Consider the following 12,414-nt stretch of genomic DNA (forward strand, 5'->3'; position numbering starts at 1 on the left):
TTTCGTTTTTTCAAGCCCTACAACTTTCTCAGGAGCGAAAAAGTGCTATCTATTAATCGAAACGAGATAAATGCAAAAAACCGCGAAAAATTTTTTTTTCCCCCTTTCACAGGCTAAAACTCGAAAAATATTGATTTTAGGTTGGGGATCTTCTTAAGATGAATTGTAGGGCTTTAAAAAAGCTACAAAATGAGGGGTTATTCATTCATTTTTTATCAACATTCGCCGAGTTATTGCGAAAAAACGAAAATTTTGGTTCCCCCTCCCCCCCCCCCTCAAAAAGCTCTGGGTCTCATGATACGACAACTCAAAAATAAGCTTTTTTAAACACCCCCAACACGCCTAAAAGGGAATAAAAAAGTTCGCATCACTTTCGAGCAAAAGCCTTTTTCTTGTCTAATTTGACTGGCCTACACCGCCAATGTACTCTTGCGCGCGCGGCCGATTACGTTTCTTTGGGGTCACGTTTTGCGACGACCCGCTCGGCGAGATCGGACAAAACGGGGTTTGCGTCCGCTCGCATCGGCGTATCGCGCGTAAGGCCTCGTTACTGAAGAGTGACAGAAGTAACCCGATCGATATCGTTCTAAATTAATCGAACGCGCGGTGAGCCAATATTAATCCAACGAGCTAACTGTTGTCGTCGATGCGAGGTCGCATCTCTGAGGGATCGCGGGGACCGCGATCTCTCTCGCTGCAAAAATTCAAAATCGTATTCATCGGATGCACCGCGGCGTACGGTACGCAAGACGAAGAATAGATGCGCGCGGATAGCCGGGACGGGGAGACGATGGGTCGCGAACGGGGTCGAAGTCGAGGGGTTGGAGCGCGATCGGCCGATGTAGGCCAGGCGAGAGTGTTGGCCCCCTTTCGCCTTGACACGAATACAGGTTGTATGGATCTCGGTTTGGGTATCAGCTTGTCGGTGTGCTGCACTTTTGAGATACTACGAAGCGGATCGCGAGAATTCAAAGACAATCGAGCCGGCCATAGATTTGTGATGCATATGTATCGAGAAAGTCGTTACGTCACTTCTTCTCCGAGAGAAGAATCCGTGACGCGCGACAGTTATTCATATACGAGCGCCGAATGATCGGAGGATCCGCTGCGGTTTTCCATGCATCCGCCCTCGAAGGGGGGTTGCCTTGAGCCAGTCTTAGATCCTGATTCCTCGAATTAATTTCCTCGGATCTTCGGATTCCCGACGCGGGATTAGGGAAGATTATTGGAAAGCTGCAGATTTATACCGCGCCGTGGAATTAGCAGTTGAAGATTAACAAGCATCTATTCTAGAGCCAGGCGAAATTTTTACATCCGCTCTTGATCCTCGGTTGTCTCTCGCTCTTTGCAAAACTTTGGCACTGGCTGTGCCAAGATCAGCAGTGTACGGTTCCTCTCCAATTTCTAGACGATGCGCAAACTTGGGAAACTTGCGCGCGATAGAATGATGCATATATAGATAAATCCATAAGTTATACAGATAACTCTCTTACATACAAGTCAAGGTGATCGCAGTTCATTTCACACCATTATGTACACACGAGATTATATACTCAATTTATCGACTCAATTTATATAACTCGACGTGCACAAAGCGTCCCAATATTATATATACAGGAAGTAACTCGGAGAACCTCTAATCTTAATTTCAAAGTCAAATTCACCGTTGAATCCCGCGATCTCGACCTTCCCTTGCAGTAAATTTTGCGAAATTTTACTGACTAGCATTTTAGGTATACACAGATGGGACGTAGGTAACTAGGTAATTTCTTTTTTTTTTACAAAGTTTAATTCAGTCTTTGCTCACGCAATTCTTCACTATTAATTATTTCGGTAACAAAGCTTTGAATTAAGACACTGCTGAAGTAAAAGTTACTTTATATTTATTGAAATTTACCTAAATCTTATTTCGCGCAAAGTCTTTCATTTGCAATCATTTAGAGATTATATTTTCGGCATTTTAATTAAAGAAAAATCGAGGTTACCTCAAGAATTCGCTCAACTATAAATTAACGTTCGAAAGATCGACATTTCAGAATATTTTGTAATTATTTTGTTACAAAGTTGCAAGTCTAGATTTTTTTTGCTGAGAAAAGAGCAAAATTTTGACATGTGCTTAAATCTTTAAATTTTACAATCGGATTTTGCTCATCTTTATGACAACTTATTATTATTACAATAATATTGAACATTAATTTACGTTGCTACCGAAATTGAATAAAGTCGAATGAGAATTTTTCATTTCACGCCTATAATGTTTTCTGAGAACGCACATTGAATCGCACTGTATTAACTTCAGATGTTTTACGACATCGCGCATTGTCCGCTTAATAGCGCGTTTGTAATTATACGGCGTCCCGATGGCGACATTCGCGCTCGTATTCGATTACAAGCCGATTGTACCAATTGTGTACACCGTTCTGGATCTACGTGTTCCAGCTGAGAAAACATCGTGACGTTGTTTCTCATTTTCTTACATTTGTCGCGTTCGTTCGGTCGGAAATCCCGTCGAGGCCGCGACGAATTCTCGCTTCGCGCAAGAGAGGGAAAATAGACGAGGAACGGTATAAATCAACTTTTGTCTTTCGTGCATTTCCATTCCTGATGCAGTACAGCTGTCCCCGTTGGATAAACATCGTTCAGAATAATATTGCTTCTCACAACCTCGTCATATTCCTGTTGTTAACAATAATCAATTACGCAAATAGAGACGTCAAGTAAGAACGTTGACATTTTTATTGACCAAATGGCTTTTCATTTCACATCAATTACTTCATATGATTTCACAAACATCGATTTATTCGCAGCGTTACTTACGCGGTAAACTAATTTTAACTCGTTTAGAAGGAACACAAAATGTCGATAAGATGTTTATACAATAAATCTCTCGATCTAACTTTAGACGGACCTCGATTTATTAACAACATTAATTAGCGAAAACCAATTTTAGTTTCGTGTAAAAGTAAGCGAGCCGATAATAGAAATGACGGCACAATTTGTACAGCACACATCCTCTTTCATCCAGCCTTACGTTTTAAGCGAAAGTTCAGTTTAACAATTTACGAAGAAGCTAATTTTATTTCACACGCTACGAATGCGAGTATTAAATGCGGCATGATGTGTATATAGAAAAGCTTCTGTGCTATCGACAAGCGTAGCTACCAATTACATCATAGGCTGGGGAAGTAGACAATCGCGGCGACGACAAAAAACTCGTAAATAACAGAGAACATAACTGGTAAATAAGCAAACAAAGTTGATCGAGGAACCTTCAGAACTACACTCAATCGTAAATCGATGACGTTACTGTACACTCGGCGTCGATTGGATTGTCAATAAGGCAAATGGCATCAGTGACGGGACATCTAAGGCAACTTCTCGACTTCTGAATGTTTTATATCAAAACTCTCTGTTATACATACTACTTCTATATCGAAACACAAATGTCATAGATACTTCAAAGCACAAAATTCCTAGGGATTTAAGATGAATACTGAGATTTTCTGCCAATTAGGATCGCCGATAGACAATAAAATAATTGAAAATAATTGAAATAACTCATTCAAAATAATGCGTTACTTGTGTACCATTGAACTGAAATTAAAAAATATTGTATAAATTTTTATTTGTGTGTGTGTGTGTGTGTGTGTGTGTGTGTGTGTGTGTGTGTGTGTGTGTGTGTGTGTGTGTGTGTGTGTGTGTGTGTGTGTGTGTGTGTGTGTGTGTGAAAACTGTGCTTGCTTTTTTACGATTTTATTGATTATATAATATATTTAATAAAAAGTTAAACATTTGTATTAGATTGGTCATGACGAGTCAAGAAACGTATCTATCTTTTTTCTTTTGCTTGCAGATTTATAATTAAAGTAACCTATTTTTCTGTGCTTTTAAACTTGAGTTATCCGTTTTCTTATTCTTGCAAATCTATAATTGAAGTAACCCCATTTCCCCTGATAAATCCGTAATTGAAGTAATTTTATTTTTAATGCTGGTACAATTGAACGACCTCTCGAGCGTTTAACATTCGAGAATTGAGGGTACAAAGTATCCTCAAACGCGAAGGATATTTGAGGCTCGAAAGGGAGCAGATCGGCCTTCTGCGGATCTCCGCTAAATGACATTGATGAACGGTAAAAGTTGCTAATAGGCGCTACGCACGGAGGGACGCGAAAAAGCGTGTCTGGGAGGATTTCAGCGTGGAATAAAAGGATCGAACCGGAAGCCGGCGGCGCGCGGAGAGCCAGCGAGCTCTAGTTTCCGACGGCGAGAGGGGTGAGAGAGAAAGCCCTGTTATAACGGAGGGTGCGGGAGGCGGTCACTTCGGGGCGTTCACCCTGGTGCCGCGCATACACACGCACACTATCCGCGCCAGCCCGCGTAGCTGTGGATACAGCCGTTTCGCATCTCTGTGTGTGGATACTACGCGGGGCGTGTGTGTATATAGCGCAACAACTATCTAGAACGCCGCGCTTCGACAACATTCGCGAAATGCCTCCGTCCTTTGTGGTCGCCAACATCAAGCTCGGACTCGACATGCTTTATGATAGTCTTGTACGGAAGATAAAGAGTTTAGTAGCCCGCGCATAGCGGCCGACGGGGCAAGTATTTGTGGTATAATATCCCAGCTATTTAAATTTTATGAAAATTTTTAATATCCAGAATGAGACATTGCAACGTATTTCCGTGTCAGTGCTTAAGAATTAATCGATACAGCGCGAGGAGATTAAAAGAAGTGAGTAGGGAGCGCAAAAAACAAAGCTGCCATTGATCCTCGTACATCACCGTGTCACGGTATTGGCGCATCTCTGTTGCAATAAAAACAAAAAAAAAACGACTCCAGGCGAAATTTATGCCGAGCAGATTCCTGCGGCCGCGGATTTATCGGTTTGCCGACGAAGAGCCTTAAATCGCGCGAATGCGGCTTGTTGCCGAAAAACATTTCGCGCCGCAACGAGATGGAACGCAAGAAGATGCGGGCGTTGATTAACGACAACGCGCGGTTTTGTATCGCCGCTTTATTATAGAACTATTTGTAATTCGGGACGTAATGCGGCGCGGCGTCGAGGAGAGAGGCGCTCGCCACTTTGCCAGCCACTTCGGAAAAACGACCCGCTTCGAGTGCCCCGATAAGACTTTCCTCCGCGGCTCTGTTTCTCTCCTCACCGTGACCCGAAGCATAATTAATGATACTCCCGTTATAGAATTAATGTTGAGGCAACCGTGATTTACTTATGTCAAGACTCCTTTGCCCACCCAAGGCCGTAAAAACGTGATTTGCGGCGAAGAGAGATGAAAACCCCCTTCACGATGACCAATCAAACAAGAGCGTTCGATCGTTCTTTCTTTTCTAGGTATATAACCATGAGTGCGGACAATAATATCCCCAGCTTAACCGTTCAGCATACGCTCCTAGAAAGTGGAACACTATTAAATAAAGTATTATTCAATATCGAATGAAGAAAATCATACAATTGATTTAAACAATTTAAAAAAATGATTTTCTTAAATGCATGTTTAATTTATACGTTTAATTTATAATAAATATATATATGTAAATGTATATTCTACATAGTCATACGTCATACTGCAGATATATCGGTCACATCACGAAAGTTAATGAGCGCTGTAACGAGATTAAACGGGGCCGCGTTAAATACCGTAGCTTTTCCGAGCGGACGAACTTATTATTCGTTCACGACAATTCGCGGGAATTGGCAAATGTGATTTTATTTACGTTGAGCTCGCGGTCTGGTGATCGACTCTGAAAGCAGGTAATTCGATTTACCGTGTCGTTAGTCTAGAGTCCCCGAGATCGTTGCCAATTTCCATGTCAAAGCAAACGAGAAGCGTCTCTTCTCCGCCGCGCGAGAAATACGTGCGCGGGTATATGTACGCGCACATTAACGCACGGTGCTTTTACGAGCATCATGAACATGTCATAAACTATTTTGTAGATATCCCCAAGTTGCTTCTTGTTCATTCTTGACAAGAAGCACTTAAGTATTCGCGTAAAGAACCAGACGACCGACCGTTAACTACCGTTTAACGCGTCGCAAATCTCTTATCTTTACCTTTGTAAGATGTAACACCTGTCATACGTTAATGGTTATAGTTACTCATTATCTTTTCTTTACAACGTATAGAGTAATAGGTTCAATAAATATTCATCATGTAAATCAGGGTATTTACGAAGCTTACTACACGCTCTTCGTAAGAAAGAGCCATGTCTCTATTATTAATTTGCTATCTCAAGTAGTCCCGCGAGAAGTGTCATTTCCACAAAGACATTTTTTAAACGCGCGCGGCGTATACATCCACCAGATCTACCGCGTTTGCCCCGTAAATCGTGCCGCTCTATAAAGCACGGGGGAGCTGGAAAATTAAACGTGGCTCTCATAGAAACGAGATTGCTCCTCGAGAGAAAGCTCTCTCTCGCAGCCAGCGGAGTCTCTCATCCGGAAGAGAACGAACGACTTTTCCCGAAGTGACCCGCGCGCGCCATCAGCTTTATCGATAACGACCTATTATCGCGGGGCACAGTCACTTACACCTTCGGCGCGCAGTCACATTCTACTTTTTGTCTCGTAAATAATCGACGAGGGGCAGTAATAGCGGCACAAGTCAGCGGTAGCGACGGTGGAACTATACCGGGATCAATAGCGCAAAATTCGTTGCGTATTCCACGAACGAAAACGAAACCGGCGCGTTATAGCGCGTCATTATGCCCGCCCGGTGCAAGATGCATCGAACGTATGCGCGACGTTTGCATACGTAATGCCGCGTGATGAGTTTCTCGTGATAAACCATTTGGCTCGATGACCATGTCTCTTAACCCGGAAATGGGTGTCTGGGGTGATTTTTACACCCCAATTAAAAATTATGTTATTAATTACATATATTATATATTTTTGATTGTTCTATAACTTATTAGTATTTTAGGACAATATGTATAAAGATTTAATCAACATTTTCTGAAAAAAGTAAGAAGATACCAAAGAAATATTTAAAACACGAAAGAAGCACATTAAAGTTAACTGTGACGTGGGATAAAAATCACCAGGCGCTCGTTTCCGGATTAATAAAAAACAAGAACGCTCTTAGCAATGCCTTCAATCAAACGATTGCGAACACAACATGTTTGGCAAGAACACGGTGCTATTCTATTTTATCTCTCAGCACCACCAATAATTTTAAAGTTCCACCGAACGCTCAGAGTTCTCGTTAGATTACACTCGCTCATACTTTGCGAAAACACGTTACGCTTCCAAGATTTATCAAGGCAGACTTGCATAATCGCATTATGCCAATCAAATGTGAAGAATACAGCGATATGGCATTTTTTTACATTTAACTTTTACATTTAATTAAATTTTCCGCGAGTATGCGTTGTGTGCAAGCAGATTTATTTCAATAGGTTTTCAGTACATCGGGAAAAATAACGTCGAGATTTAACGAATGTAGATTTTTGTCTACCACCGGAAGACGTTCGGTAGAAAATTAGGGGGGCAGCGAAGTTCTTATTTCTGCTGCAAAAGCAACCAAGACAGACAAAAATATCAGGCGCGCGTCTGCGAGCGCAGTCGGCGGTCTTCGCCAGATCGATCCTCTAATCAGAGGGATGCCTCGCGATACACAAGACGGCTTTGATCGCGGATTAATCGAATGGATGCGATAGTGAACATTCCCCGGCGTTGGCAGCACCTAGCTAGAGATAGCCGAGAGAATCTCACGGGCCTAATAACGTATTCCCGGGTAACTGCCGATAAACCGGCTTGTCGTCGATAGGAAACGAAATACGAAATCGTAAAAACGCGCTTTTACGTTCCCGTTTACGATTGCGCGCCTTAGGATCGCACGTCTCGCTACCGTAATTATGCAAATATACTGCACAACGCGTGGCCACGTGTAGACACGCGGCTGCTTCTACGTTCATAAATCTAGGGGCGATTACGAAAAGTAACGCCGTTGGTTACGCGTTTCCAGACCATATGGAAAACATTAGAAATTTCTAATAGATTACACGTATGTATAATATTTAGATAATAAGTATACATATATAATATTCACATGTATTATAAATTTTATATATACGTTATTATGTTACACATATTGTATTATATATATATATATATATATATATTATATATGCATGTATGTATGCAGGTATATACATATTTATGCGCAACTGGCGAAATATGCGCTATACAGGTAAGTCTGGCAAGGGCAGAAAGGTGTTTCCCGTTGGCCACACGTATGCCGCATTCACTTCACGTGACACGCGTTGTATGGTAGAAATTAAAATTGCAAATGCCTCTACTTTAAAATACTTACTTATATAAGCTAGAGATAAAACGAAACGGCGTTATATAGCGATATCTCGCGTACAATCGAAAATAAGAGGACAAGAGCTCCGGAAAAATTCGACGTACAAGGTCAAAGAAATAGCGACAGAAATTAGCGAGTATTATTAATTAATGTATAAACTCCTCTTACAACTTATCCCCGCTTTCGTTAGAAATATTTTACATTTTTTTAAACATCTTAGGATTTATTTCAATACTAGAAAAAAATGGTCAAAAACAACTTTTATAAGGATCTCACGTATCATTTAAAATTATCGCAAATATACTATTACTGGTAATTTAATTTAAAAGAGAGTAGTTGGATTTAATATCTATATGGAATTAGCGCACCAATTTTTTACAGCAGCTTACTGCTCGAAGGTACGCGAGTTTTCATGGTATAATACTTACAGCACGAAACTTAATTGGAAGCTCGTACGCGGTTCGTAATCGATGCGTGGAAACCGCACGATTTTCACGCGCGTATTAACAGAGACGGAGTTTACGCCGGTTACGATCCGCTGATTTTCTAAAGAGCGGCAAGGCACGTGTTTTTCCTTCTGTTTTTTCCCTCTTTTCGAGCGTCAGCCGCGTGATGCTTGGAAATGCAAATACGACGTTTTGTTTGCTCAAATTGCGATCGGTGCCGTAAGTCTGCGGTCTGTTTGCGTTACGTCGGATTGGGGGGCGTCCACTCTCGCTCATCGACGTAGCGTCTAAATTTGCACGCGATTCGACCGTTTCTCACCACGGTCTCGTAATTCATGTTCCGCCGACGTTAACTCACTGGGGGCGTTATTATCCAAGGAGCGAGTCGATTATTCGCGATTCGGCTGTCGATTCGTCGAGAATTAGACGGCGGCGGCGAGAGCGGGACTCGAGAGCTGCCTCGAGTGCGAACGACGGCAGAGGGAAAGAGAGACGCGAAGGGATCGATTCGGTAATACGAAGGGAATGCACCATCACCCTCCCCCTCTAGCACGGGACCAGCCCCCCTTGCTCAGCCTGGCCGAGGGGGTTGAAACGAAGATTCCGCAACGTTGAATCGCGGGATGTACAGATCGTACGCATTGTGTGCGGCCACTTAATTGCCCTTGAGAATCTCCCCCCTCTTTTAAATGGAGCGCACTTGGCAATGAAGGGTGGCTCATAAATATTTTCGTTATGCTCGAAGGAACATTCCTCCGTGCTTCGCGTAGGGATAGGACATGATTTACAAGTTATTATTCTAAACCCGCGATCAATGCTAATTAAATCTATTGACAAATATAAAAAATAGCATGCAATTTTAAATAACACAGAAATAAAATACCGATATAAAAAAAACCGATAATGGAAATACGACATATGGAGAACATGTTACGTTTTTTGGACCTAAAAAAATATTAGAAACCTCGTTCTCGCCATAAATTTTTATAGCCTCAAGTAGAAACAACCCTCCAAGCGTAAGGGGAAAAAGTGTCTTAATACTCACGGACGAAGATGTTGCTCATCAACGTGGCCGGCAGGCAGAAGACAATGACGAGCACGTCGGCGACCGCGAGATTGACGATGAAGAAATTCGTGACGGTCCGCATGCGGGGTGACCGGTACACCACGGCGATCACGCAACTATTGCCGATCAGGCCGACCACGAAGACGATCACGTAGGCCACGCAGTAGACCGCCGACATGGCCATGCTGTGTCTGTAGAGCCGATCGGGCGCGTGCTCGATCGGCGCCGACAGGTTCTTGCTGGCGTTGAACAGCCCATGGTGGACCTGGTCGTCCATGGTGGCACGCGGGCTCGTCGTCGCGATTGCCTCCGTGATCAGGTTGTTAAGGTAATCGCCCAAGTCGTTCCGCATCTGCAGCAGAGTGCCGTTGGTACCCGGCGGCTCGGTCGCGACTGCCGTGGTACCCGGCACGTTGCCGTTGTTACTCCTGCGGCGCGTGTCAACGTCAAACTCTTCGGAGTCCGGTAGTCGCAGGGACGCCATCTCCAGAAGGGGAGACGGTGGCTGCAGCATCGGGAACTTGAGCGTGAAGTGACGGATCGGCGTTTCGACCATTAGCCGAAACGCTAACGCGGCGTGCCGTTGTCGTCGTCGTCGTCGTTACCGCCGTCTCTTCTCCTCCACGACGCGCTCGCCGTCCGCGTCGTGTCGACGAACCCTGGGACCAACCTCGACTCGCTCGCCCGCGACCTTCCCGTCCGGGTCGCCTCGTTTTCACTCGGCAGCCTCTTCCGCAGGTTTTCCTGCACTCGGGCCGCGCGCCAATCGCCGACCGATCGAACTTACGTACGCGAGAGACTCGCGCGAACGATCCCGGAAACGGGTGCTCGATCGTCGTCAGGGACAATGCAACGCCGGTGGAGAACAACTTCCGGCGCGATCGGATGACAGTGATGATAAATTGTCGAAATCGGCATCAATCTCTCGGAGATCGCGGATATTTACGCGCGTGGATCGGACGTCGGGAAACATACGCGATCCGGTCGAGTGCGACTCGCACGTGTGCCAGAGTCCATCCGACCGGAAGTACCCTCCGGATCGCCGGAGTGACTCGATCAAGGGTGAAAAATGATGCAGGGAGGGTCTAAGTGATCGGTCTAAGTGATCCGGTCTAAGTGAGTTAGACGGCGAAAAGACGAGGGAAATGACGAGGGTCGTAACGAGGATGTGGAAGAGTATGTATGAAAACGTGTGTTTGCCGCGGCCGGGGGATGCTGGAGCGACCAATGGACCTGGCTTAGAGGACGACCGCGAACTGCCGCGAGATGCACCCGTCGCGGCCGAGCTGTCTGCTGGCGATGCTCGACGACTGCGCAAGCGTTAACATCCAGCGGCACATGCACCCGCATGCGAGTGTGCTCGCGCACTAGCCCCCACAGCCACGCCGAGTGAGACTATTGCGAGCGAAACTGGGAAAATGGGAAGAGTGCTGGCGACGATGACAGCGCGCGCGACGACGAGCGCGGGGCTGCTCCGCATAGAGCGGTCGCGCATCGCGCGTGTCCATCCTCCTCCTGTGCGTTTTCCGCCGAAATACGCGCGATTAATTCGTAAACCCCACCCTACCCCACCCACCCCCCCTCCTCCTCCGTTGGCATCGCTCGCATCGCCGACTCGGCGCCCTCGCGGGACTCCCCCATCCCCATTTCCTCCCCCTTGGCCAAATGTCGCCAAGCGATTCTGCCGTACACGCTGTACAACAGTGCATCGTTCACGTTTATTGCGCTTATATCAAAATCCGAAGCTAAGAAAGCGGTTTGCGAGACGACGAAACGATAATGTACAAAGAGCAAGAAAACTGTGCTCTCCGATCGTAAACTGATAACTGATTAAATAGCATTAAACTCCGGATGCATAATGCGATAATTTTTAAAGGGAAAAAAGATGAAATCTTTGTCAAAGTTGTAAATAGAATCTAAAATAATAGTAATAGTAATAAACTAAATTACAATCAAATTTTAATCTTGCTTGTGCAAACAAATTTGTCAGCAATATAATATTTTGCAAACCCATATACTAAGAAAGCAGTTTGCGAAACGACGAAACGATAATGTACATACAAAGAGAACGAGAAAGCGAGCGCTCCGATCGTAAACTGATTAAATAGCATTAAAATCCAGATGCATAATGCGATCACATTTAAAGAAAAAAAGAAAAAAAAAGACGAAATATTTATCCAAGTTATGAATAGAATCTAAAATAACACACAGTAATAATATAATATAATCAACTAAATTGTAATTAGATATGTATGTTGCTTGTGCAAAAGAATTTGTCAGCACTCAGCAAAGCAACATTTTGCAAACCCGTATGCACGATAAAGAAATTATGCCCAGCGTGTTGAATTCATGATGAATTCTACAATGAATCAAATTATTCAAATATAACAAATGAACAAGGATAGTAAAGAATTGGTGAATTTTTTTTATAAAAGGTATTCAAGATGACCTTTATGGGCGTCCAATACGTCGCAGAACTGGATGTTCCACGAAAACACACGTGCGCTCTCAAAATTTCCTGATGTGTCAGAAGCAAAACTAAAACTGTAACCGGAAAGGGACACATTACGTTTGCAC

At 44.0% G+C, this 12,414-nt stretch overlaps 1 protein-coding gene across 1 annotated transcript in view; it reads right to left on the reverse strand.

Annotated features, from left to right (window-relative positions):
• Nucleotides 1-12,163, reverse strand: part of LOC139776666 (SIFamide receptor) — a 46,382-nt gene extending 34,219 nt beyond the window's left edge. The window contains exon 1 of the mRNA XM_071713506.1: nucleotides 9,817-12,163. Within this exon, the coding sequence (XP_071569607.1) occupies nucleotides 9,817-10,393 (577 nt within the window). The 5' untranslated portion in view covers nucleotides 10,394-12,163. The remainder of the gene's footprint in view (nucleotides 1-9,816) is intronic.
• Between the last annotated feature and the right edge of the window lie 251 nt (nucleotides 12,164-12,414).

The sequence above is a fragment of the Temnothorax nylanderi genome, unplaced genomic scaffold, assembly GCF_030848795.1.
Source record: "Temnothorax nylanderi isolate EJ_2023f unplaced genomic scaffold, tnyl_v1.0 TNYL_tig0125_pilon, whole genome shotgun sequence".
Lineage (NCBI taxonomy): Eukaryota > Metazoa > Arthropoda > Insecta > Hymenoptera > Formicidae > Temnothorax > Temnothorax nylanderi.